The sequence below is a fragment of the Antennarius striatus genome, chromosome 10 (genome assembly GCF_040054535.1).
Source record: "Antennarius striatus isolate MH-2024 chromosome 10, ASM4005453v1, whole genome shotgun sequence".
Classification (NCBI taxonomy): Eukaryota; Metazoa; Chordata; class Actinopteri; order Lophiiformes; family Antennariidae; genus Antennarius; species Antennarius striatus.
In genome coordinates, this window is record NC_090785.1 from 8,045,540 (window position 1) to 8,071,180 (window position 25,641).

At 41.3% G+C, this 25,641-nt stretch overlaps 2 protein-coding genes across 2 annotated transcripts; both read left to right on the forward strand.

Moving 5' to 3' along the window:
* Positions 1 to 3,419: 3,419 nt before the first annotated feature.
* On the forward strand, positions 3,420 to 19,724 carry inppl1b (inositol polyphosphate phosphatase-like 1b). The gene is made up of 28 exons (XM_068325028.1): positions 3,420 to 3,556; positions 4,687 to 5,043; positions 6,188 to 6,251; positions 8,350 to 8,488; positions 8,605 to 8,725; positions 8,886 to 9,026; positions 9,211 to 9,298; positions 9,403 to 9,480; positions 9,730 to 9,867; positions 9,992 to 10,106; positions 10,198 to 10,298; positions 10,380 to 10,482; positions 10,574 to 10,770; positions 11,642 to 11,759; positions 11,835 to 11,931; positions 12,022 to 12,160; positions 12,250 to 12,349; positions 12,472 to 12,560; positions 13,125 to 13,206; positions 13,552 to 13,641; positions 13,738 to 13,851; positions 13,925 to 14,013; positions 14,106 to 14,193; positions 14,281 to 14,433; positions 14,818 to 14,890; positions 15,023 to 15,815; positions 15,887 to 16,002; positions 16,991 to 19,724. Exons 2-28 carry the CDS (start codon positions 4,907 to 4,909, stop codon positions 17,082 to 17,084), a joined length of 3,657 nt encoding a protein of 1,218 aa, XP_068181129.1. The 5' UTR covers positions 3,420 to 3,556; positions 4,687 to 4,906; the 3' UTR covers positions 17,085 to 19,724.
* Positions 19,725 to 20,421: 697 nt separating this feature from the next.
* LOC137602371 (P2Y purinoceptor 4-like) lies at positions 20,422 to 22,755 on the forward strand. The gene is made up of 2 exons (XM_068325029.1): positions 20,422 to 20,510; positions 20,750 to 22,755. The coding sequence occupies exon 2, from the start codon at positions 20,775 to 20,777 to the stop codon at positions 21,858 to 21,860; it is 1,086 nt and encodes a 361-aa protein (XP_068181130.1). The 5' UTR covers positions 20,422 to 20,510; positions 20,750 to 20,774; the 3' UTR covers positions 21,861 to 22,755.
* Positions 22,756 to 25,641: the final 2,886 nt, after the last annotated feature.

The window sequence follows — 25,641 nt, forward strand, 5'->3', positions numbered from 1 at the left end:
AATAAGTATGAGAATCTGTGTTGAGCTGGAACATAATGCATTGAAAAACACACATTTTCATAAGAAGATGCTTTTTCTTTTTGTAACTCAATCTATTAGTAACGATGGACCAAAAGGAAAACTTTAAATAAAAAAACCCCGAAAACAATAATTAACTTATTTTTTTAACTTCTCTGCTCTAAGCTGTGAGATGACTTAAATGCTGTTACATCCTCATTAATAATAAACGTCTGAATGGACCGTGTGTGAATGTTCAAGGACTTCCTTTCTTATGGCTTAGACAGGTGTAGCATGGTATTAGTTGTTATCGTAGCCGTGGCGACAGATGGCTCCTTTGCCAAGCTTTGTGCAATCTGTGTCTGCAGTAGGTTTGTAGGCATCTAAGTGACCTGCTGACATAATGCCGTGCAAGCTTCAACTATTATTACTCTGACTACTGAATCGTAAAAATAATCATGTCAGTTTTGCAGTTCATGGTTGTTCCAGAAATTATAACTACAACATCTGATGAATGATAATCCATATTGTGAGATAACGGACCCGGAGATTTATACTTGGATGACCTCTGCTCTGGTTTATAGCCTTTAGCAGGGCTGACTTTTCTTCCAGGTTATACCTCTGGCAGAGGCACGGGTTAACCTGCTTTCATGAGTTCCAAATGGCCCTCAGCCATTAGGAGTGACCTCTCCAGCAGCTCTAGTCTCTCCGCTGGCATTCTGCCCTAGGTGTAACCCAGTCTGGAGGATCGCTTGAGGATCTTCTCACTCCTGTAATTGATTGATTAATGAAGGAGCAGGATGATTGAGCTCATGAATAGATAGTCAAAACATAGTTGCGAGATAATTAATTCATTGTGTTTTTGTTTAATAGATTACAGCTACAGTGTCCTACATATAACTTGCAGGATCCTTTTTATATCCATGACTCTCTAAAATTATAGGAGGTGCAAAAATCTCCAGAGCAGCCAAGGCCGTGTGGAAGGCGTGTCGATGTTGCCGTTTAACAGATGTCACTGTGAGAAATTCAGGCAAATATTTACTTTCAAAAAGCCAAATTTCAGGTGAAATTTCTACAGGTTGAAAACAATGGTAACATAAGTGTAAAAGAAACAGAAAAAGATTGATACCATCAATTTTAACACATGTTTACGCCATTGACATGTTGTTGAATTTATGTAAACCACTTATTGCTAGCCAGGATTAAGAAGCAGAAAAACGTAATCATAATCTCGTTTTCTGTCCCGGTAATGCTGAACTGTCTATCTTGGGTTCTCTCTTTCTGGTTTTGGATGTGTGTGGTTACATACAGTCGCATAAGCCCCTTATAGTTAATCTGGTGCCATTTTTGGCAAGCGCCATATATAGACAATAAACATTGCCCCTCAAAGTGACTGCTGGCTGGTGCCAGTGCATCAGTGCACCGTGGAATTACCTCCTCTTAACCCAGTCTTCAGTGTGTTAATACAGTGAGGCCGTGAGTATTGGCTTGAAGGGTCAATGGCTTCCATCAGTTTACAAGCTAATGTTCATGAACAAATAGTTTTCAGCAGTAATTTCTTATATCTGACTATATTAAAAGATTTGTTTATTATATTACCGAGAAGGACACTGGATTTTGTAGAGTGCCTTTTAATTTTGTCTCTACGTTTTTTTTAAGCCCATTTAATCCTCTGACTGAACTGCTTTTAAGATGCTAAATACATTCTGCCTTCTAGCATTCTCTGTAATTAACTTGGAGAAGCAGTCTGTTCTTTTTGTTACAGACAATCATGATTTAAACTTGTTTTCTTCCAACTGTGAGACTGATTCTCTCGATCTCATTTACGTTTAGTCTGTCAACTTCACCTTTAGTGGAGCAGCGTCCTTAAAAGCTGAAGACATGGGTGAAATTTTCAGCCTTGTCATTTTCAGCAAAGTTGTTGCTTTGTGACTCATTATGAGCTGCGCTGAAGACGCGGTGTTTTTTTGTTGGCTTGACATAGAAGGATTACTCATAACTCTATAAACAGATTGATTTATTGATTGTGATCATGCATGATCTGGATTCAACTAACATTCCAGATCTGTTGATTTAGAATACTTGACTTAATAGTTTTGCTTTAGGTGTCAGATGTGACAAACCCTTATTCATTTCAGGTAACCAAGCTAGACGTGGAAGAAAAGTGAACTATCAGACTCATAATAATGCAAATGAGCTATAAAAATTAAGGTTTTTATGGTCCAGGGGTATCATCATGAGGATCAGGATATCACAGGTTCTTTGCCTTTAGGTGGAATGACATCACGTAGAAGTGAACGTCTATGATCACTGCTTTAACCTCATCATTTTGGAATCTCCTTAGAACCACAAACCCATTTAAAAGTCTAGTTTAGTTTACATTGGCATTATATAGAGTGCTAAATGGAAATACATTTCCATATGTGAATCTAATACTGAGCGATGTCACTGTTGAACAGTCATTACAGTGTCTAGACTGCTGCCATACTGACGCGTAGTTTAGCATACATGTTGGTTGAGTTCCACTGCGTAGCTTTTGACTCGTTCTTTTTGTTGATGTGAACATTCAGGTCATAGATCAAGATTAATCAATCATGTGATACCAAGTAAGACAAGTTCTGGGAAACCCTTCATTAATGGCTGGGAATGACTTGGTGGATGATACGGCTTAACAATGAGCACCAGTCATTCAGAGTGACGTATTAAAATGATGCAGATCCATCAAGTTCAATGTTATAACACACAAACTTTTCAGAAAATATGAATAAACGGACGAATAGCTTCCGGTTTCGGTATAAGTTTTGTACACAACTCTTCTGTTAGGGGTAAAATGCTGTAGATACTGTGTTACTATTAATCCTGCCGCTTAGATATTCAGACCCAGATTGGGTCCCTTTGTTGGTTAAATCAGTTAATCTGGGCATGAAAGGTGAAACTGAATTGTGTTTACATGTCAGAATAACAGAATAGGTCGATGTGAGAGTGCAGGAAGCCAATCAGCAGCAGAGTACAGCTGAATGGAACCAAAATAGGGTTGGCCTTTCCTAGTGGGATCCATAATAACACATTAACGCTCCACTGAAGAGCTGACACAGTGACTGCTTATTTAGCTCTGCATGCATCTGCTTTCAAAAATTACATCATGTTTTTATCATTGAATACCTACGTTAGCATCAAAATACTCTGAATTCTCAGCGGTGTGATGCATCTTTCAAAATAGTGGTATAAAAATAAGAATTAATTACAAATATCAGGTTAAACTGGCTGTTTTAGGTGTACTTGTGTTTGTTTTATTTAGGCTGTGGTTGGCGGTTTGTACATTTTTGCTGAGTAGTGAGAGGTAGAACAGCAAATATGTGACCAAACAGCTTCCCACAGAGTTATATGCTGCAGCTAATGGAGGAGGAGTGAAGTAGGAGGTCTGAAGAAATGGGCGATGTTTGAAAAGGGCAAAAATAAGAAAGTGAAGGATGATCATAACCATATGGAGGCTACTTTTTGCTGAAATGGAAGGACTGAGCAAGACGGGAATCGAAGCTTATGGAGGGTGACCAAAAAGGTTTGGAAAAAAGGTTTTTTATTCTATATATATATTTGAGAAAGGAGTTTAAGAAAGCAGCTAAGGAAGATAAAAGAAGCAAAAGGAAATATATGAGGACTAGCCAGTCAGCCCACCTGTGTTTGGAAAATTGTTTCTTATTTGGAATTTCCAAGAAAGGGACAGAGGCAGCGTCTGAGGAAGGAAGAAGACGGGAGGGGAGAGTGTTAGAGACATAGAGAGAGAGGGGGGGGCAGAAAGAAAGGAAGCAGACTGCTGTTTCACACAGTGGTGTAAAAGTTGAGCCCCTTGCAAAAAAAAAAAAAAAATTTCCTGGTTGTGTCCGCCATCTGGAATGTGGAGCTACTTCCTCAGTCTGCCCTGAGCTCAAACGGGGGTTGTCCTCTGCCTCCCTCCCTGCTCTGACAGCGCTCTGAAGAACTGCTGGAGAGGGTGGGGGGCCACTGCTGACAAGACGCACACGCCAGCGCGCAAACATCCAGCATGAGAGCGAGACCCTCACCCTCGACCAGACACGCTCCAAATGGAGTCTGGGCCTGGAAGGAGCAAAAGACAACTGCAGTCATCAGTTCTTGAGGGTGTTGCTATTCCCTTATATGGCAACAGAGCTGGGAAATCATTTGAATTAGTCTGGTTTCTGTTGCATGTCTGTCTGGTTTAAGTGCTGACTGAGTTCCATTTGGTGTGTTTCTGTCTCTGCTGTGTGACTGGAAGTGAGTGGGTGCCGCGTATGAGGCTGGATTTGGTTTTGTTTTGTCATTCCTGGGTCTTCTTTTGCTCTTGTGGGGTTTTTTGTTGAGGGACAAGAAGAGGATTTGTGTTTGTGGTTCAGTTAGAGGCACAGTCATCTCCTCCAGGGTGGCTCCTGCTCCAGCACCTCTCCTTATTTTTCCTAGACCTCCTACCCTGTCCCTCCCTTTTGCACTGTTGTGATGGTCTGTGTTTGTGGGAGCAACACACCCACCTGGGCGCAGCAGCAACGTGCCACCAGAAACTGAAACAAGAGTCTGTCTGGGCGAGGATACAATCAGACTGGAGCTCCTTGGGAAGGACCAGGATGCTGTAAAAAAAAGTGGATTCACATCAAGATCAGTTTGGATGTTTCTTACTCTCTTCCATTAATACCACAGGATGTGTGGACCCAGAAGGAGCCAGCAGAGACCCAGGAAGTGTGAGCTGATGTGAACATGATGTGGGCTTGTCTGCGCCACCAACCTGACAGACAGGCGGACCTCCAATGGGATGCCATCTGAGCAAGTCGAGGCGCACCGTCCACTAGATTGTTTTAGTGATATGTCCATCGCCTCATGTGGATTATTTTTATGAATATTTCTCGCTACATCGGTCACCATGACGACGGCAGCATGGTATCATCGTGACATCAGCCGTGTTCGTGCAGAGGACTTGTTGGCACGGGCAGGGAGGGACGGCAGCTACCTGGTGAGAGACAGCGAGTCTGTGCCAGGAGCCTACGCGCTGTGTTTGCTGTGAGTAGAGACACACACACACACACACACACACACACACACACACACACACACACACACACACACACACACACACACACACACACACACTCATACACACCTGAACTATTATGAAATCTAAGACTGTATGTTCCACCTGTGAACTGGTGCCATCAGTGCTTTTTTTTTTTTTAATGTAATAAATGCTATACAGATCCCACCTGAAGAGAAAAAAATTAAGGGAGCGTGACTCACCAGGAGTCATTGCTATGGAAACTGTTGAATTTCACTTCATGTGTTTCACCTCTTTGACAATATTTAATAAAAATTCCACTTAGCCCGTCATGATAGATTAGACGCAAGAAAAAAAAAGAAAGAAGTCAATCTGTTCTACTTTTTAAAACAACACGTCATCAGGTAGTCTTGTGAAACATTTTGATTTTGGCCCTACAGCAGTGGAAACTATTCCTAAACCCAACATTTTTGCAGAATGTCCCCGTCTGTAAATTGATTCAACAGCTTGATATCCATCACGTTCACCAGAGATGGAATGGCTGCTTGCAGGCAAGGCCGACCTCACACACATATATACACCCTCCAGATGTCAGCCTGTCCTGCCCGAGCCACCTCAGCCAGTTAACCCTGGCCCAAGACTCCTTGTTTCCCCTCTTTACCCCTCTTTCCTCCCTGGGGCCCCTGGAAGAGGGCGGGAGCATCAGCGACCGCACTACTCTGACTGCTCATCAACCCCAGCCAGATACATTCCTGAAAGCTGAGCCCCACTGCTCATAGTGCTCCCTATTTCCCTCGCTTCTTTACTCAACACATTTACGCCACATTTCATTCTGGAGATTTCTCAACACGTTTGCATAGAGTCAGTCTACTGGTTCCACAGCATTGCTGCCTTTCCCAAGCTGCAGTTCATCGCTCACAAACATTTTCCTAGTGACTGATGAAGAATCGAATTCGTTTCACATCCTACATCACTGAAAGGAGCCACGTCAGAAGCAAAAGCAATCAGATATATCCCTTCTCCATTGTTTTCCTTTACATCTGGTTCTTATTCAAGCAATACATTGAGGTACATTTTCTCTTTGAGTGTTTGCTGTAAAGCTTGTTGCATTTTTAATCAACACTGACAAGAACTGATTCTGGTTTTCCAAAGGTTCCAGCGCCACGTCCATACGTATCGTATTCTGCCTGATGCGGATGGCCTTTTAGCGGTTCAGGTGAGTCGTTCGTCCCACCACGTGATGCTCGAACTGTCAAAGAGGATGGAAGTAGCAGAGAAGTTTCCTGAAATGGTTGGAACAAACAGTACACACACAGTGAAACCCGACTGGTTAGAGGAATCAAACAATGGTTTGTTGCTGCCGGCTGTAAGGAGAACAGGAACATGTTTGTATTTCCTCTCTGTGCAGCCTCTGTTATGTTGTTTGAATGGCATCTCTGCCATGTCCTGCATGCTTGCAGCATAAGCTCAGAAGCACAAAGGAGAAGTTGTTCTAAGGCTTCAGATTCCTACTTGACCTAGTCGTCGGCTAATGAGCGTATTTATTTATTTGTAAAGGAGTCATTCTACCAAATTTGTGCAAAGTTCAGAGTTGGAGACACATTTTTAAGAGTTTTTTTTCCCCCAAAAGCCTTGTCTATACATAAATTGTGCCATGTTTTTACTGTACAAATCTAGAAAAGGCACAGTCAAATTTCATATATTAATGCCTTACCTGTTCTTGAAATGTTTTCCCGCACCTGAAATGTGTCTCTACCGTAACACAGCAACACACTCCAATAAAAACTATTATGTTAATCTGTTAAAATTGTGTATCCATACACCCTCTAAAGAATATTTTTTTGAAATTTATTATGAAGGGTTTTACAATCACAATAAGATTCATACAAATGTTTACATGTTGTCACTACCGTAACGATTATGTCACGACCGTAACGTTACGGTAGTGACATTTTTAGACAATTTCTAGCATAACTCAAACATACTAACAATTAAATAGCTAGAAACAGATATTTGAACAATTGTACACACAACAAAACATAATATTTTGATATGAGTCCTTAAAGGTGTAGTGACTTGTAGATAATTTGTGGTTGCGACACATAATGTAACATACTGTTTTTTCAGACTTAGGAACACATTTACTTAAAAATGATGAGAGATAATGGCTCACCATGCAGCCATAAAGGACAAGGATGCTGTGTAACTTCCTGGCATAAATGATGATTTTGTCTATATTTAGTTTGATTACTATCTAGTTACAGTATTGTGTTTAACTAGATCACAACGTAATCTTTGTAAATATTGAAAGTCTGAAATCTTAATTGTTTTGTCAAGTAGTTTTTTTTTTATTGTGGGACAGCAATTTGCACAAATTCGTTAGAATGAACCATATACAAGAGAGTTTATATTAGACGTGATGAGGCTGTTTAGGTCAGAGATGGTATGTGCCTGTTTTTAATACTCTGAGCAGGGGACCGTTGAGTCACTAAAATGCCCTGCATAATTACTGGGTGATTGAAAATAAATACAGACACAAAGTTTGCAACTGCACATGCAGAGTGTGAGAAAATGAACATTTTCAGGGCCTAAACCACAACTCCAGAGTCTTTCCTACCGTGACTGTATGTTAAAAATCAAGCAGCAGTTTCATACGAATTATCTGGCCATCGTTTTCAAACATTTAACTTGGAAAAATATTCTTTCAAAGAAGAAACTCTGTTCCTCTTTCAGTTGTTTTTCCACTGCCATCAGTGTAACTCTCACGCACGTCTTTTCCCTGGATGGATTTGCTCCACTAAGTCACAAATCGTAATCTCTGCTGGCCTTTTTGGTTTTTCCTAGATGGCTACAGAGATATTTTTGGCTCTAATTTTTTCTCTTACTGTATCTTGTTACTTTCCATTTCTTTTTAGTTTTTCCTTTTCTTTTCAAGTTGCCCTCGTGTTACAAAAACATTGTTCTTGTGAGGACAGACTGGTCGAAAAACCACAAAATGAATTATAGCACAAGCAAATTAAGAAAATAAGTGAAATAGCTGCTTTTTAAACCTCTCAAGGGAAAGGATTTTAGTCAGAACTGAACATTACACCCACTCATGCATATAGTACAAAACATTAGACGTTAAATTATAGCATAACGGCCTTTTTAATGTGCCCCTAATTACCTCATGTAACAGTTTTATTTCCTCTCTATTATAAAACGGGGGTGTTGAAAATATAGAGCAGAAAATCTTCATGAAAACAAGGAACCCTGTACCTACATATGTGTCAAGGGTGTGTGTGTGTGTGTGTGTGTGTGTGTGTGTCTGTCAGACAACACAGGGGGTACAGGTGAACTGCTTCCGTACTCTGGAGGACCTGGTGTTCGGCTACCAGCAGCCTCACAAAGGCCTGGTCACCCCTCTGCTGTTCGCCGTTCCCCGGGACACAGACAGCGGTGACGAGAGCTCAGGTCGGGTTTTCATGGATAAATAGTCACTCAACATTTTTTTAAAAATCGTTTATGGATGCGTCTTTCAGGGTCATCATTGTTAATAGCTACTGATTTCATGTTTCAACTGTGCACAGATGACGAGAAGCTGCCTGCGGTCACAGCCTCTGTCAGTGCCGTCTCCTTCACCGCCCCACCCCCAAAACCAGCTCTTCATAATGTATTCCTAGACAAGCTGCAGGAGGTGAACACATCCAAGTAAGTCTATCTCACTTTAAAGCCGTTATCATTACCAAAAAGACTTTTGACAGCTTCTTATTTTTGCTCCCTGCATCAGGTCTTTTCTTTCTTTATTTGCAATAATACAGTTTATGAAAAAGATTACCTTCTCATCTCTACCTATTTTATCGTGTTCCAGCACCACAGCTGAAGTGATTGGATTACTCAACGACTACCTCTTCAGTGAGCTGCCTCTCGACATTGAGAATGTGCATAAAGGAGCAACGTCTCTCTGTCACCTCAAGCGTACTCTTGGTACTGCCTGTCAAGGCCTACATAGGTCAGTAAGGCCACAGCTGCTTTAGCTGGAATATCTTCACTGTTGTGATATAATATAACACACTAGTGACCTGTCTTAATCCTATTGTTTATTAAATACATGTCATTACAGAGGCTACAAGAAAATTTCTACAAACACATTTGTGGTCATTTATCCAAAATTCTGTCTTGATGTGTGTCTGCAGTGAGATCGACCTCACTCTGTCAAGTCTGGAAACTCTGGCCAAGGTCTTTGACCATCCTAGCTGCTCTTTAGCACCGAATAAGGCACAGGTATAATTAAAAAACCTTTAGGAAGAAGGGAAACTAACCCCTATATTGTATGATGTAAGTGTGTACTATTTTACATGAATTGTTTCTGATATTTTTTGATCAAGGGCCCAGAGGTGGAGATAGACAGCCTGCTGTGTAAGATTTCAGCTTTGATCAGCCTCCTTTCTTCATTAGAAAAAAAGGTAAAGCTGCTGCTTCACATTGGAATAATCGCACAAAATTCTTGCACACGGATGGTCAGCCCATAGACATGGAACAAAGAGAGAGAGAAGTGATTCTTCAACCAGACAGAGCTCATTCTAAGCTTCCATTATAATAACTTTGTAATTTTGTGATTGCAGCGCTCTGTTACCGAGCGATGAAAGTCAAACCGATCTCGTACGCGATGGAGAACACTAGATTGTCACACCGCACATTCTTTGTTCATAAAGGTATTACAAGCCTTGCAAGATGCAGTGGCCAATCACAATCTGGCAGTGCAGTCTAACCCGCCCCCTCCTGAACCAACGCCCACCAACGTAACACCTGTCAAGAACAATGGCAGAGAGCTGAGCGTCCCCTCCTTTCAGGTGATGACATTCTGTAATAATCACCCCTAAATTTCATTTTTCCTAAACAAGTGACACAAAAATAAGACAAATTATACGGCCGATCCTTCAGTTTGTTAAAGGTTGTATTTCTTTGTGGCTCCAGGTGAAGATGGCCAGGTACGGCAGACAGACGGTTTCTGTGGACGTGGACACAGGAGTGCTGCTCTTTGACAGAAAGGCCGGCTCCTTTACGCTAGAAAGGGTCTCACATGACAGAAGTAGGAAAATATTAAGTTTTTAATGCTTTCGTATTTCTCTCAATTGTAAGTACAATACTGGATATATCGCTGGTATGTTTTTGCCTATCAGTCCTTCAGATTGTCAAATTCCAGAGCAGTCCCACTAAAGTACACATGCTCGTCGACAGCCACCACAGCACACCACGGGAGATGACGTTTGAGAGTGGACGGGTAAGGAGGCGAGATGATGGGTTTTATTAGTGAGTAGAATCTGCTGTTTGTTTTCCCCCATAATTCCCTGGTGCCTTTCAGAAACGCGACGCCTTCTGCCAACTCCTCCAGCTGATGAAAACCAGGCATTCTCAGCTGAACGACCCCGATCTGATCTCTGTGTTTGTGGGAACATGGAATATGGGTAACCTTAAATGTGACGACGATTTCTCATTTACATGGAAAAGAAAAAGGTTTTGTGTTTTTTTTTCATGTATTTGATTGTGTTGTTGTAGGTGGTTCCAACCCCCCACGCAGCCTGCAGACGTGGGTCACCTGCTGTGGTTTGGGACACACCCCTGATGAGTCGATCGCCCTGCTCCCTCACGACATCTACGCCCTGGGGACGCAAGAAAATCCTCAGGGGGAGAGAGAATGGACGGAGCATATCAAAGCAACTCTTCGAAGCTACACCCACATTGACTTCAAACAAGTAAATCAACTATTTTGAACTTCTTTTTAAAGTAATGTGTGTAATATATATGCTGCGCTCATCTTGAGCTCTCATTGTGCAATGATTAATCCCATAATTTCTCATTGATTGCATGAATTTGCTAATAATCTTTCATGCCATCTAAACATTCTCCTAGACGTCTGAACAAGTTTGCAATTGTGCAAAAACTATAGCTTTAAATATACAGGCCATAAACACACAAGCACACACCATAATACTGATGAGTCACAATATCACATGGTTTCACTTCAAACAAACATGTAAAATAATTGATTTATGTTCAGAATGACGTGTAATACTATTTGTTCATTTACACAAACTAGTAGATTACCAACCAAGGGTGCTCCTCCATACATTGCATGTATGTTAAAAGCATAAAGCATAGATTTAAGAGTTGTTAGCACTGGTGTTTAAATCTATTCTTTGGTTTAAACATTATTTTAACACAGTTATAATTATGTACTTCTTTGTGGTTGCAGTTTTTTGTGTTAACAGATTAAAACATGTAATTTTGCATTTCAAAGGGCATCCATTATCATCAGACCCATAAAATGTTAAATTATATCATGCATCTAACAAACAAACAAACAAACAAACAAACAAACGTCATTTCTGCAGCATTTTAGATGACAAGAAATACATATGGGACTTTTATAAGTTGATTGTGAAATAATGATGCTAGGTCTAATGTATGAAGATCATATCTATAATTAAAGTAATTATATATAAAATTGCAGAGCTGATGTTTGATTCTGACCTTTTCAATATAAACACATGGAACCCGTTATTTATCTTCCTTCAACGGGAAACGTTCCTGTCACCTGTTGTAATGTTGAGTGTCCTCCTGCAGGTGGCAGTACAGTCCCTTTGGAACATGAGGCTGGCTGTGTTCATGAAGCCAGAGCATGAGAGGCGCATCAGCCATGTGAACACAGCCAGTGTGAGGACTGGCCTGGGAAACACGTTGGGTAGGTATGACCTCATGGGCCAGAAAAATCAATGCGTGATAAACAGAACATTTTAATAAGCTGCTATTGTTCCAGGAAACAAAGGAGCTGTTGGGGTCTCCTTCCTCTTCAATGGAACATCATTTGGATTTGTTAACTGCCGCCTGACCTCTGGAAATGAGAAAGTCTTGAGGTGCATAGTGTATTTAGTTAATGCATGCGCACACCTAACGTGTCCTACGTGGTATTAAAACGTGTGTCTTGTAATGCGCATCACGCTCAGGAGGAACCAGAACTTTGTGGACATCCTCAGACTCCTCTCTCTGGGAGAAAAACACCTCAGCGCCTTTGACATCAGTTTGAGGTTCACACACCTATTCTGGTGTGGAGACCTCAACTACAGACTTGACCTGGATGTACAGGTCAGACCACAGCATAAAATAAAGAAATGTCTATTGAGAAGTCCCAGACATTGACGTTACTTCCTCTGTCTCTTCCTCACCGACTCCAGGACATCTTGAAACACGTGTCCAAGAGAGAGTTTGATGAGCTCATGTGTGCAGACCAGCTGACCAGAGAGAGGCACAAGAGGAAAGCGTTTCTCAATTTCAGTGAGCTCCATTTGCTATTTTGCATTTACAGAAGAAACGATTATAAACGCAGAACCATTTGATCGTGACTCAGCTCTTCCCTGACTTTGTTCTGTGCACTTTCTCGCTTTATCACCGTTAAGAGGAGGAGAAGATTGCATTTCCACCTACCTACCGGTATGAACGGGGCTCCAGAGACTGCTACCTATGGCAGAAGTACAAGACTTCAGGAGTGAGTCATTTCCACGTGCAGTAAACTGAAGGAGAAGGATGTGTACATTAATATTATTTCAGCTGTAGTTGACAGAAAATGTTACACATTTTCCCTCTATCATGAACAAAACATGTCAACATCTACAGGATGGGTTGGTTAGAATCAGTCAGGACCGATGAGTCAAACGTTGCTGACATTTATTCTTATGATTAAATATTTCTTTCCAGAACCAATCTGCATCACATAATGTGTTATGTTAATGTCCTTCACAGCCAGCTTGGTATTTTAATATCTTCAGCTGTGTGTTTTTTGTATTAAACCTGATACTAAGTACACAATGTACTGTGCTTTCCAAGGTGCAACAATAAAGAAAAGATTCCGGATGAATTTTAAATTTAAATTTAAGATATTTTTATGTGTAACTTAATCCCGTTCGAAGGCGCTGGACAACAGCTGCCACGACCAGTAAAAATAGCAGGCCAAGAATAAACCCACAGTTTAGAAATGCATAGGAGGCATGAAGACACCCTTCACCACATGATTTCATTTGCAGATTTTCAAAAAAATATGAATATGTTACAGGTACGAGTAAATGTCCCATCATGGTGTGACAGGATCCTCTGGAAGTCCTACCCAGGGACACACGTTGTCTGCACTGCATATGGTAAATTATGGGAAATTAAGTAAAATAAAATGAATAAAATTAACAAATAAAAAGGCAATACTTTAGTCCTTATGCTTTAAATAATCAGTATTACAATAAGATATCTGTGGTCAGGATATGTTCCTTTTTGCTCTTGCTGCTGAGAAATGACTGTCGTTAATAACAGATGTTTTGTCCACACCCTGTGATACCTAAACAAACAGTCAATTCCTCTTATTTGTATTGAGCTTCAATTTCTGACTAGCTTCAGGAAAGTACCGAAACTCAAGGTACACATATGTGATAATTAGCCTGGCTTTGGCCATTATAATAAAGAAGTAATGCAGCTGATTTGTCCTTTACCAGGTTGCACAGACGACATCTTCACCAGCGATCACTCTCCTGTTTTTGCCACATTTGACGTTGGAGTGACATTCCAGTTCAGACCCAAAACAGGTGCTGTCATTGTTGTGCAATCAAAGAGAATAAAAGATCACCAAAACCATTTATTGGGTGAACAGTACTGTCATGTACTATATTTGTTGGTGACAGATTTAAGCTCAAGCGTGGAGAAGGCCTGGATAGAGCTTGAGGGCATCGAGGCAATTGTGAAGACCGCCAGCAAGGCAAAGTTCTTCATTGAGTTTCATTCATCTTGCCTTGAAGGTATGGTTTCATTTAAATGAAGGCATTTCAGATAGACTCAGGCAGCACAGAAAAAAAGGTTTTGTCTTTGTAGAGACGCGGCGCTCGAGTGAGAACGACTCCCAGAGCTGTGATGTTCCCGGGTTCCTCAAACTGGGCTGGTCTTTCAAACAGCTGCCGAAGGTTGGACTCTCAGTCCAGTTGGACGGTTGTTGTTTGTCTCTGCAGTCAACATGATAAACTGTTGTTGTTGTTGTTGTTGTTGTCTGTCCTAGCTTCTACCAATCCTCTCTGACATGGAGTACCTTCAAGAACAGCATCTGCTGTTGTCTGTCAAGTCATGTGATGGATTTGAGTCATACGGTTGGTCACAGTACATTAAATACGATTTTCCTTAAACGCCGGACATTTCGTTCCGGGTGAAAACCCTATTTATTTATTTCTTTAAAGGTGAATGCTGTGTGGCTTTGTGCTCCCTCACTGGTGCATCAGAGCAGTTTGAGACCTTTTTGAGTCACAGAGGTGAGGAAATGGGTTCCATAAGAGGGCGGGTCAGGATCCATGTGCCCAAGGACAGACGAGGAACGCGAGACAAAGTCTACGGTGAGTCAGACGGAACTGGTCCTTTCCTTCCCTCTGCTTTGCTTGCACTATCACTTCCCGCTAAACCTCCACCTTTACTGTCTCTGCATTCTTTGACTCTTTTGTGAGTCTCACATTGCTTCCTCTATTTGGTTTCTCAATGATTCCTGGCTTGGCTTTACATTTGCCGGTTTCTATCGACCGCGTCCTCTTTTGGCTGAACCCTGACCAGATGCATCCTGAGACACTGAAACATAACCGATGAGTGCCCAGGTTAGGCACCACAATGACACATGTGTGATTGCAAAACTGATGCAACCTTTCGCCGAATTGCACCGCATCAAAGATGATGTGCTCATAATGAAATGCGATAATTTTCTGTAATTTTTTCTTTTTTTTTTTCAGAGTGGTTTTGCTTTGAGAAGGATTCTGGGAAGGGGCGCACGTCTCCTGCATCTACACGGGTTCAGATTAACAGGTGAGGATTTAATTTTGTCATTGGTGCTCATACGCCCAGATCAATCCATCATTTATGACCTGATCACCTGCAATATTAACAGTAATTACACAAAGTTCAAGTACCGTGACGTTGAAGCTTTGTTCATTTCAGGTGCTCACCCCTTTCCAAACTAACCCCGAGCAGCTACACCAACCCTGCCTACTTCATTTTTGAAGGTGTTTCAGTGGCCAACAGGGTGAAGGAGGCTCCCGGACTCCAGCCGAGGGACCCTCAGGTGATCTGGTCTGGAAACGAGGCCCTGCAGCTTCCAAAAATCTCAGGACGGAAGGGCAAACAAGCCTGTTGCAGATCAGACTTCACAGAGATAGAAATTCCAGCTGTCCTGCCTCAGTACAGTCTAACGAAAGACCTTCATACTCCCCAAATCAACTCCTCCTATCAGCTTTTCCCAGCCAAAAACACATCGCCCATACCTCCACCACCCTCCGGTGGTGCAATGTTACAGTACCAAGAACAGATTTCACAACCCAGGGATAAATACCATGATAAAAACATTGCTCAAGACTCCATACTGCCACAGAAGAACCTGAGGAACTTGTATATTAATCACTCAGCAATTATCAGGGAAGATGCCAGGAGGGATCAACATCAACTTCTTCCAAAACGAACCAATCCCATTCGAACGGCGAAGGCACCATCAGCGTTCCCCTACAAACCAACACACTTACCCCACTGTCGGGTGTCTGTTCCCTGGACGGTGGACGAGCTGCCCCCCGGACCTACAGGAGACAACTCCCTCACTGCGTTGCAGATTGCCAAGTCGCTCAGTGAAGTTGACTTCTTCCCCACAGAGCAGAGAGGACCATCCATACCCAAGCAGAGGCCGACTTTCAGGAACTACCTTCCTGTATACGGAGATAGAGGCTTCAGCTGGGAGAGAGAGGTGAGGCACTGCTGTGAAAAGACAAAGCCTTTAACGCTCAGGTAACGTCTCTCTGCTTTACCTCAATGCAGGTGTCAGAACTCCAAGGGGCGCCTGAGACCGTGAGGGAACTTCTCATTGCTTTGGGTCTTCAAAAGTACACTTTGGGACTCAGCCTCAATGGCTGGGATGATCTAAATTACTTCAGGTACATAATTTTAGATGAGAAGTTCCAGAAGCAGAACGCAGCAAAGGATTATTCGCTGTATTTCACAGATTGAGCATGAGTATTGTGATTTACCTGAATCCACAGACACAGATGTTTTCGCAGTTGTTATCACCAGAAAATTTAATTTTAAACAAAACCAACAGCAGCAAATTAGAATGCGATAGAATGAAATGCCAACAACAACTAAAGTCAGAAGACCTAAACCTAAACCTAAACGAGGATACTCATATTCTCTCTCTCTCTCTCTCTCTCTCTCTCTCTCTCTCTCTCTATATATATATATATATATATATATATATATATATATATATATATATATATATATATATATATATATATATGTATCTTTCTTTTTTTTTCAGGCATACATTAGGCATTCATTAGGACTAACTGCAACCAAGGTCTTTAACATGCTGTCTTCACTGAGAAATCATTGAGTGGTGTCTACTAGGATTTTTTAAAGCACTTAAATCCAAGTTCACCGTTTGTAGTCTAGTGAAAGCTGCCACCACCAAAGCTTTGTGTTATATTTCAAAAACTGATGTGCTTTTATTTTTTTCAACTCACTGCTCAGTTTCTGATTCAATCTTTGATGCTTTCACAAAACGAAAACCAAAAGATAAAAAGGAAGAATGATAAATACTGCGTGCATGTTTATGAGTAATGGTTGCAGTGATCACTGGGACACCAAAGCTGAAATAAATCCATTAAAGGTACGATGATATAAAGACATCAGTGCCTGCATATCGTTCATACTTTTATTTATACATGGTAGAGCACCTCTTTAGCTCAACAAGTAATTATATAAATCAATTCTAATAGTCAAAGAACACACATGTACATTTGTTTTTGTCCAAACTTCCCAAGAAGATTGAAGCGCATAGAAACAGTTATGACGTAATACACAAAAAAAAAACCATGAATAGCTAATTTAATTTTGACTCTGTGCCTTTTCACCTGTCATCAGCACCATCACTGAGGAAGATCTACGTGCTTCTGGAGTAACAAACCCCTCACATCGACGCAAGATCCTGGAGAACCTGCCCAGGAACTGGAACTGACTCGCACAGATAGAAACATTGATGGTACGGAGCCTGGCGGTCTGCTCAGTTAGGCTGACGGGACGTTGACCACATCAGCTGGAGCTTTCCTCAGCCCTGACGACTTCTTTACATTTGCTCGATCAATGATGTAACAATAGTTTGTGTCAACACAGCAAAGGAAACATGACGCAGGAGGCACTCACAGCACCGTGTGCCTTAATCCATCCATCTCAGAAAAGAACAATAAAGATGGGTGATATGAACGCAGACCTCCACTAAGTGACACACAGACAAACATTGATGTTAGGAAAAGGATTTCATTAAATGGTTTTAAATGAGTTTTAATAACTATAAAAGTATAGTCCTTCAGCTTCCAAGGGGTAGTGTTTACCATCCATCTTCTTCCTTCCTACTGTGTGCTTTCCATTGTGCCGCTCTCATTGAGTCCTAAAAACCCTCTATTAAATCTATGGAGCATAAAATCCATAGCTGTACATATGTGGATCATTGTCTAAAAGACCAGCCGCACCCATCCATCCATCTCTCATACTGTTGCTGTTAAATCCCTTAACCAGTGCCTGTGTCTGTTGTGCATATTCAATGCAAACTTTAAACAAGCAAAGTGTATAAAAAAAACTGTCAACCATCAATCAAACATTATTTAATGGAGTGGAGGAAAGAGAAAGAGTCTTTATTCTGTCATCGGACATCATGCATGTGAAACATTTGTGAAACGGGAAAGATAAATCACTAGCAGGGAGTTAGTTCAACAACAGATAAACTAGATTAAACCAGTTATTTGACATAAAGTGAGCATCGTTCTGATCAATTTATGTCTCATTTCTTTCTCTTACTAGTGTTGATTTTATTTTTATACATTATTATAGAGAATATTTCCTTAATCTACAGAAAAAACAACCAAAGCTTTTTCCAAATGTCAACAAGGAATTCAATTGGTATCACTTCAGCTCTTGTGAAAATAATGGCTGTGAACAAACCAGAAACCAGCTGAATCTGACCCCACATCAGCTTGGAAAGATTCCACAGAGTGTGTGACTGCCTGTGTTTTTGCTTGGGGTTCAGTTGAGGTGGTTAATTATTAAGACATGACCAAACACATCCTTCAGTATTTTGGCAGCAGGGATGTGTCAGCGACCGCTGAGTCACGGCCACACTTACTTTGGTGATGATGACGAAACTTGTAGGAGGGGGATGGAAATTTTTGAGACCAGGAAAATCAAAAAAGGAAATTGAAAAAAATAAAAATAAAAATATTTTTTATTCAAAAGTTTTGTTTAAAGTAAATTTTAAAGAAAGAATTATGTGGAGAAAATTTTTTTAATTGCCTTTTTAAATATTCTCCAGATTCAAAGACCTCCTCTATCATTTAAATGAGATTGAATATTCAGATATTTACCTAGATACTGATCTTTCATTACCTTCACACGAGACCTCTGATGTCAGATTGCAAATGGACATTCAAGACAAGAAGAGTCAAACATGGTTCTGAAGTGATGTAGAACAATATATTTTGGACCAGAAGAAGATTTTGAGATAAGAGTTTAGATTTGAAGATGAGGACAGGAATTGATTCTCTGCAGCAGCAGCTTTGTTTTGATGTGCTTTCCATCTGTGGTCCAACGCTATACTTTAAATGAGTTTCTGATGAATAACATGCTTTGTAAGTGGCCCACTCACATTCCACACATCTGAACCACAGAAACCCAGTAGAGTACACAAACACAAATCTCACACACATACCACCGATACACACGGACACACACTTTGGGAACGGGGGAAAAGGGTTTTGGGCTTTCCATTTAGTTTGAGCTAATGTATTTCTCATCCTTCTTATCGGTCATGTGTAGGTCTTTAAAAATATCTCTTGAAATCCAAACGCTTCCAGGAAATGGAACTCCAACAGGATGTTAAACAAAACTAAATGTGCTCTTCATGTGAACTGAGCCTCATGCTATTGTAAATTATACTTTGGATCATAAAGGGGTCATTAAATGTAAACTTTGGACACTGGGTGTGGCTGCCACCTTGTTTGCTAATGTAGGTCACCCAAACTTGTTTTTTGGGGAACTTAAATTCATTGACACACTCCTTCCTCATCAGTTTATTTTTCTGCTCCTGAAAAAAATACAAGTCACCCTTTAATGTTTTAAAGAAATCGGTACCGTAACCCTGGAGGTGACCCGGTGAGTTCCTCACAGCGCCACAGAGCAAACACATTGTTTTATAACAGCGATGCAGCAAAGCAGCTTTTGAACCTTGACTGTCCTTGAAAGTTGTCAGGGAAAGTGAAAACCACGTGGGTGGGGGGTGGGGGGTACAAGTCTGAACACTCCCAACAGTTGGTCGTCATCCCAAAGCATGACGTCACCCAAAGGTTGTGGCAGTCCATGAGGAGCAGGATTACTAAATTTGTGATATGTGGGTGCACTCCATTTGTGTAGCTCGACAGATTCGTGTTTATGTTCGGTGTTAGTTTTTGACTAAAGATTAAAAGGAGCAAAATCCAAATCGATATTTTCATCAAACTAACAAAGTCTGTTTTTAATGAGCAAGGTGATGCATTTTCAAACGTTGTGAACGTCATGGAGATTTTTTATCGTATTAAAAAAATTTGCTGCCATTACATTTCATTCTTTAAAAAAAATAAAATAAAATAAAAATGATGGCACTCGATGGTGGAACCGGAGTGATTTTTGCGTGCTGTGATCAGGAAGACGCGTCACATGTCAAGTAGAACTTCAGGAGAGTCGATTAAGGCTCAGGGTATTTTTTTTTTTTGGGGGGGTATTTTTTAGACGCAAGTTTTGTCTGCTCAGCAGTTGGACTTCCCATTTCAGCTGTGTGCCTGTGTGCGGACGCGCCGCCTGCCCTGCGCGCAGTGCGGCTGTGGCGAGTCCCCCCCCCCACACACACACACACACACATGCGTGCGTAATGCGCGCCGGCTGGACAACTGACCGCAACCACCGAATGATTCTCTGCCAGAGGAAGACACAGAGGAGACCGACCGGAGAACGGAAACGACTCCTCAGCACCGGCGCGTCTCTCGGATCCCCTCAGGGTGAGCTGGATAGAATAAAGGTCAAATATAACGCTGATCAATAACACGCATCTGATGGCTTTGATAAAATAATTAATAAATTCATCTCTATAAATGATTAAGATAAATAGATTAGTTATTAACGAGTAGCCTCTTTTTTCCCCCTTACTTTTCCTTTGAATTGAATATTTTTTGGTTTTCCTCAAGTAATTTTGACTCAAGTAAATGTTTTACCTGATTAAATGTAAAACAAATGAAAAAAGTTTAAATACTTTTCCACCACTTTACTCTGTTTTAGATACACTCAAGAGATTTTTAAAAAAAAACTCAGTCACTCACGAAACCAAGAGGTGCTACAGAAACAACAACACAGTTTGTGCGTAGTAAGTTTCTCAACACAACTGGAGCACACAACAATTTACACAATCATAGTGTGTCCGTCATCACTATTACAGCTGTAATCCTCCTCCTCATGCACAGGTACAACCTTGACGGTTCACTCTGCCGGTCCTGAAGCTGCTGTTGAGGCTTTACAGGATTTTTATTCTGTTGCTCGCTCAACCAACAACAACATCTATTTAATAGTTTGAATTAATCTACATTCCTGCTTCTTCCTTTTAAGGTTTTGGTCCTGAATTCTGTTCACCATGGAAATCGTCAACAGCAGCCATGACACACACAACCAGCTGACGGCGTTCACCTCAGTCTTCAACTCGAGCTGTCGCTTCGATGAGGAGTTCAAATACATCCTGCTGCCCGTGTCCTACAGCCTGGTGTTTGTGTTCGGCTTTGTGCTCAATGCTGTGGCGTTGTGGTTGTTCCTAAGGATGCGTCCCTGGAACCCGAGTACAGTCTACATGTTCCACCTCGCCCTGTCTGACTTCCTGTACGTCCTCTCCCTGCCCACCCTCATTTACTACTACGCCAACCGCAGCCACTGGCCCTTTGGATTGGCTGCCTGCAAAATTGTCCGCTTTCTGTTTTACGCCAACCTCTACTGCAGCATTCTCTTTCTCACCTGCATCAGCGTGCACAGATACATGGGCATCTGCCACCCCATAAAGGCCATGACCCTGGTGAAGGCTCGCCACGCCCATCTGGCCTGTGGCACGGTGTGGGGTGTGGTCACCCTGTGCCTGGTGCCCAACCTCATCTTCGTCACCACTTCCAGGAGAGACAACGACACCCTGTGCCACGACACCACCTCCCAGGAGTCCTTTGAGGAATACGTAGACTACAGCTCCGTCGTCATGGTGCTCCTGTTTGGCGTCCCCTTCCTGGTCATTGTGGTGTGTTACTGCTTGATGGCGAGGACGCTGTGCCGGCCCAGACGGGGATTATCTTCCGGCCAGCAGGGCGCCGCCTCTCGACAGAAGTCAATCAAGCTGATCGTTGTGGTGTTGGTGGTGTTTGCGGTGAGCTTCGTGCCGTTTCACATCACACGGACCCTGTACTACACCTCCCGTGTGTTAGGATTTAGATGTGAAGTCCTCAACATCGTCAACTTTACATACAAGATCACCAGACCGCTGGCGAGCGTCAACAGCTGCATCGACCCGATCCTTTATTTCCTGGCTGGGGATTGTTACCGGTCCAAACTTTTGTCCGTTCTACCAGGAAAAAGACCCATGACAAACTGTCCAACACCAGCGCAAAGTCAGCCGGGCAGCAAACACGACATCTCTCTGGTTTTTAAGAATCCAACCCATAAAGGGACTGGAGAGATTGGCTGATAGTGGGAAATCCTGTGACAATATCATGTATTGAACACAATTGAGTGGTTCCTGTCTCAGACATGTCTAATCCCACATGCAGTGTCTCAAACATGAGACATGAATTTAATTCCTCACTGAGTTGAGGGTGTTCATGTCTCATTTCATGATGTCTGTATTTATTGATGTGTGCAGTTTGTCTTTGTCGGGAAAAGAAAAAGTCCTGCTTTCATCTTCTGAACACAAAATACAATACTTATTTTTCTCGAGTCGAGCGATGATTTATATAATAAGGCTCAAATCCAAATGAATGTCTAATGTCCCGTTGTGTTAGAAATGAGACAATTCTGAGGCTATACTTCCTGTTTTATCAACATTGTCGGCGTGTTACCAGGAAACTGCAGCTACAGCAGTGAATCTCTTGTCCCAGCTGTTTTTGTCCTTCAACGTTCACAGCTGTCTTTCACTACTGCAAATAAGAAAAGAGAGTCTGATCAGGATCAGACGTGTTTTCAAACCACCCACGCCTCATTGGAAGGAAAAAAAAAAGACTTTCCCTTTTGACCTTTAACATGAATGCCGCTGTCAATGTATTCTGTATTATTGGATGTATTCTGTGTTTTATTTAGTGTACTTGTCATATAAAGCATGAGGTGTGATCACTGTGAAATCACCTGTGATATGTATAAACTAGATCTTGTTATCTGATCCAACACATGATTCGTATTTAAGGACAGAAGGTTTGGCTATATGTGAGCTTTGTACTTTTAAAACGTTTCTCTCACTGCCTTTGACCCCTCTCATTCAGTGGTATTAAAGTTAATTTACTCCTCATGGGGTAGCTCAAGAGCGCCTCCCCGTGGACGTATTTGGTCCGGGAGTTCACGCAGAAGGTCAGAGAGAGGAGCTGCCAGTGCGTGCGTGTGTGTGTGTGTGTGTGTGTGTGTGTGTGTGTGTGTGTGTGTGTGTGTGTGTGTGTGTGTGTGTGTGTGCGTGTGTGTGCGTGTGGAAATAAGCTGATTTGAAACATTATTTTTGACGTTTGGTGAAGAAAAGAAGTAAACCAGGGCCAAAGATGAAGAAGAGTGTCAAACTGAGTCGATTGGAAGTGAACTTGATGACACGGTTGATCGATTTTTGTCCTGTTGTGTGTTTTTTGAATGAAGACCCACTTTTAACGCGTCGGATCAGAAAAGTCCTGCAGAAATAACTCTAATTTTAAAAAAAAACACCTGAATGTCCGTTCGAGCTGTAAGGGATATTCCACGGAGGTGACAGTATTGGAGTTCCTCACCTGGAGTCAAGTTTAATCAGTTAATTTAAATTATAAATCTGCGTGGTTGGAAATGTAAGTTTAAATGCACCACCTGGGGTTTTGTTTCATCCTTTTGAAGCAACGAAATAAATTCATAAATTTGGTTCTTAATGCGCTTTTGTTGAATTTTCACAGAACCAGCAACTAATTTATCGACTGTAAATCAGCGGGTTTTATATTTCGGGGAATAATTTTAAAAGGGCCCAACCCCACGGGGAAAAAACATAACGTCAGAAATTATATGGATCTCATTGATGATATAATTCCTGACGTTAGTTGAAGAAAACGGAAATGTGTCATTTTTACTGTGATGAGTATGCAAATACAATTTATAGATAACAAGGGAAAACGGACTAATTTCTTGGATTAATTTTATTAGATTGACGTTTCAGGAAAAATAACAGAATAATTTATCTGTTATGAGTTTATTCTGAGTGAAAATAAAAACACAAAAAAAAAAACAATACAATGTTTTTGCTTAAATAAAAATTTCAATTTGTAATTTCGGTGTAATTAATTGATCAATTAATCAATTAATCAATTAATCAAATAAATAAATAAATAAATAAATAAATAAATAAATAAATAAATAAATAAATAAATAAATAAATAAATAAATAAATAAATAAATAAATAAATAAAGCTCACCGGTCCTTGAGGGTTTACTTGGATCTGTGTGCGTATCGATTGTGGACTTTTCACCTGGACTATCAGTAAACATCACTGAATAAAAGTCAAGCCTGCTGTATGAAATCCAGAACGACAAACCACAATGCCTCGGTGGGCTTTACAGGCTTTACGGTTTTAATGTCCTTCGACTCTCCATTCGTGCAAGGAAAATATGTGGAAAAAGAAAACACTTGATGTCGCCGAGCAGCGCGGATGTTTGTGCTCAAGGACACTGTGGATGGGGAGCGCAATCAATGATCAGATTCACGACATGGAGAGAGAAACGAGTGTTTTTTTTCGTCTATTCTACTCATAGAAATATAGAAAAATAGCCTGTCTGTGGAGTCAGACAACTCTGGGATGTCTATTCAGCTCCCTACATCCAATTATTAGAAGTGAAAAAGTAGCCGTGTCAGAACTGATCTTATAATATTACAGACAAGCTTTCCATCGGATTTAAGTTTAAATGTCACTTAAGTTTAGTTCTAGAACATATTTATCATCAGAAATTAGGGGGTCAGGCTTTCTGATATTCCAAAATTGGAAAAAATGATTACCCCCCCCCCCCACACACACACACACACTTATTATGTGATTATGATGAATTTATTTTGGACCTTCATCTCTTTTGTGTTTGTTTATTTAATATTCTTTCACAAATAAAAGAGTGAAGGATCTTAAACCAGCATCACGAGGAAATAGAAAACTAAAACAATTAAAAAGCAATTATTCACTTTTAATTCAAATAAAACATTCTTATCCAAAGGAAAGGAAATAAACACATTGTGCACTTATTGTGAGATCTACGTCCTCCACCTAAATTTGTTGAGCCTTGAACATTTTTTTTCTCTCTATTTTTTCTCTTGTTTGGCAAATTATAAGGCAGGAACGAGGGATTTCAAGGACGTGTGGACTTCAATTTAATCGAACAGGCTGAGAGTGGAGTGGATGAGTGACACACGGAGGAGAGAAGTTCATTATTCGGCTGAAAAGGAAACCAATGGCTTTCACAGTCGCCATGGTAACTGGCCTTTCTTTTGCCTTCAGACCTATGATAAGGTACTTCATTGCATTAAGCACAATTACTGCAAGGTAAAAGGGGAAATATTGCCTGCCAATGCCAATAGATGTTAGATATTGATTGCCCTGATGATTCTCAGAGAACTTCGCCCTAACTTTTCCCCTGACCGGATCCCTGCATCTCTGTTTGACACGGGACACTGGACAGACCTTTATTGCACTCAAAGCATCGCTCGATGTCGCATCTGTACTTTACCTGGATGTCAGCAAAACGTCACTTGTGACAACAAGGAGAGGAAGACGGCTTCAGTGTAGAAATGGTGGAACAAATCTGGAAAAGTGTTGTTTTTTCTTCTCTAAATGGGAGTTGCTGCATTTTCCAGCTCTTTTGTTCCACAATATCCCACAACATAAATACAGAACAGCCACTTCTTCCCATTATTAGCATGTCATTTTGTCGACGAATGACCCCGCTCCCCGTGTTGCACAATGGAGGGTTGGCCTTGGCAGCAGCGAGGTCAGCGCGGAGCACAAGTCCAGGTTAAGTGAGTGTGTGCGTTGTGTGTGTGTGTGTGTGTGTGTGTGTGTGTGTGTGTGTGTTTGGGGAGTTTGGTTGGTTGATGGCAGTCTTCTTAGTTGGTGTGAGGGTAAAGGATTAGCATAGTGAAAAGCATGGGACCTGGTTTGTGTATGTGTGTGTGTGTGTGTGTGTGTGTGTGTGTGTGAGGAACAGGGTGGTGGGGGGCAAATTGTTTTAACCCCTATTACAGCAACTGCATGGTGCTTCTCTTATCTAGG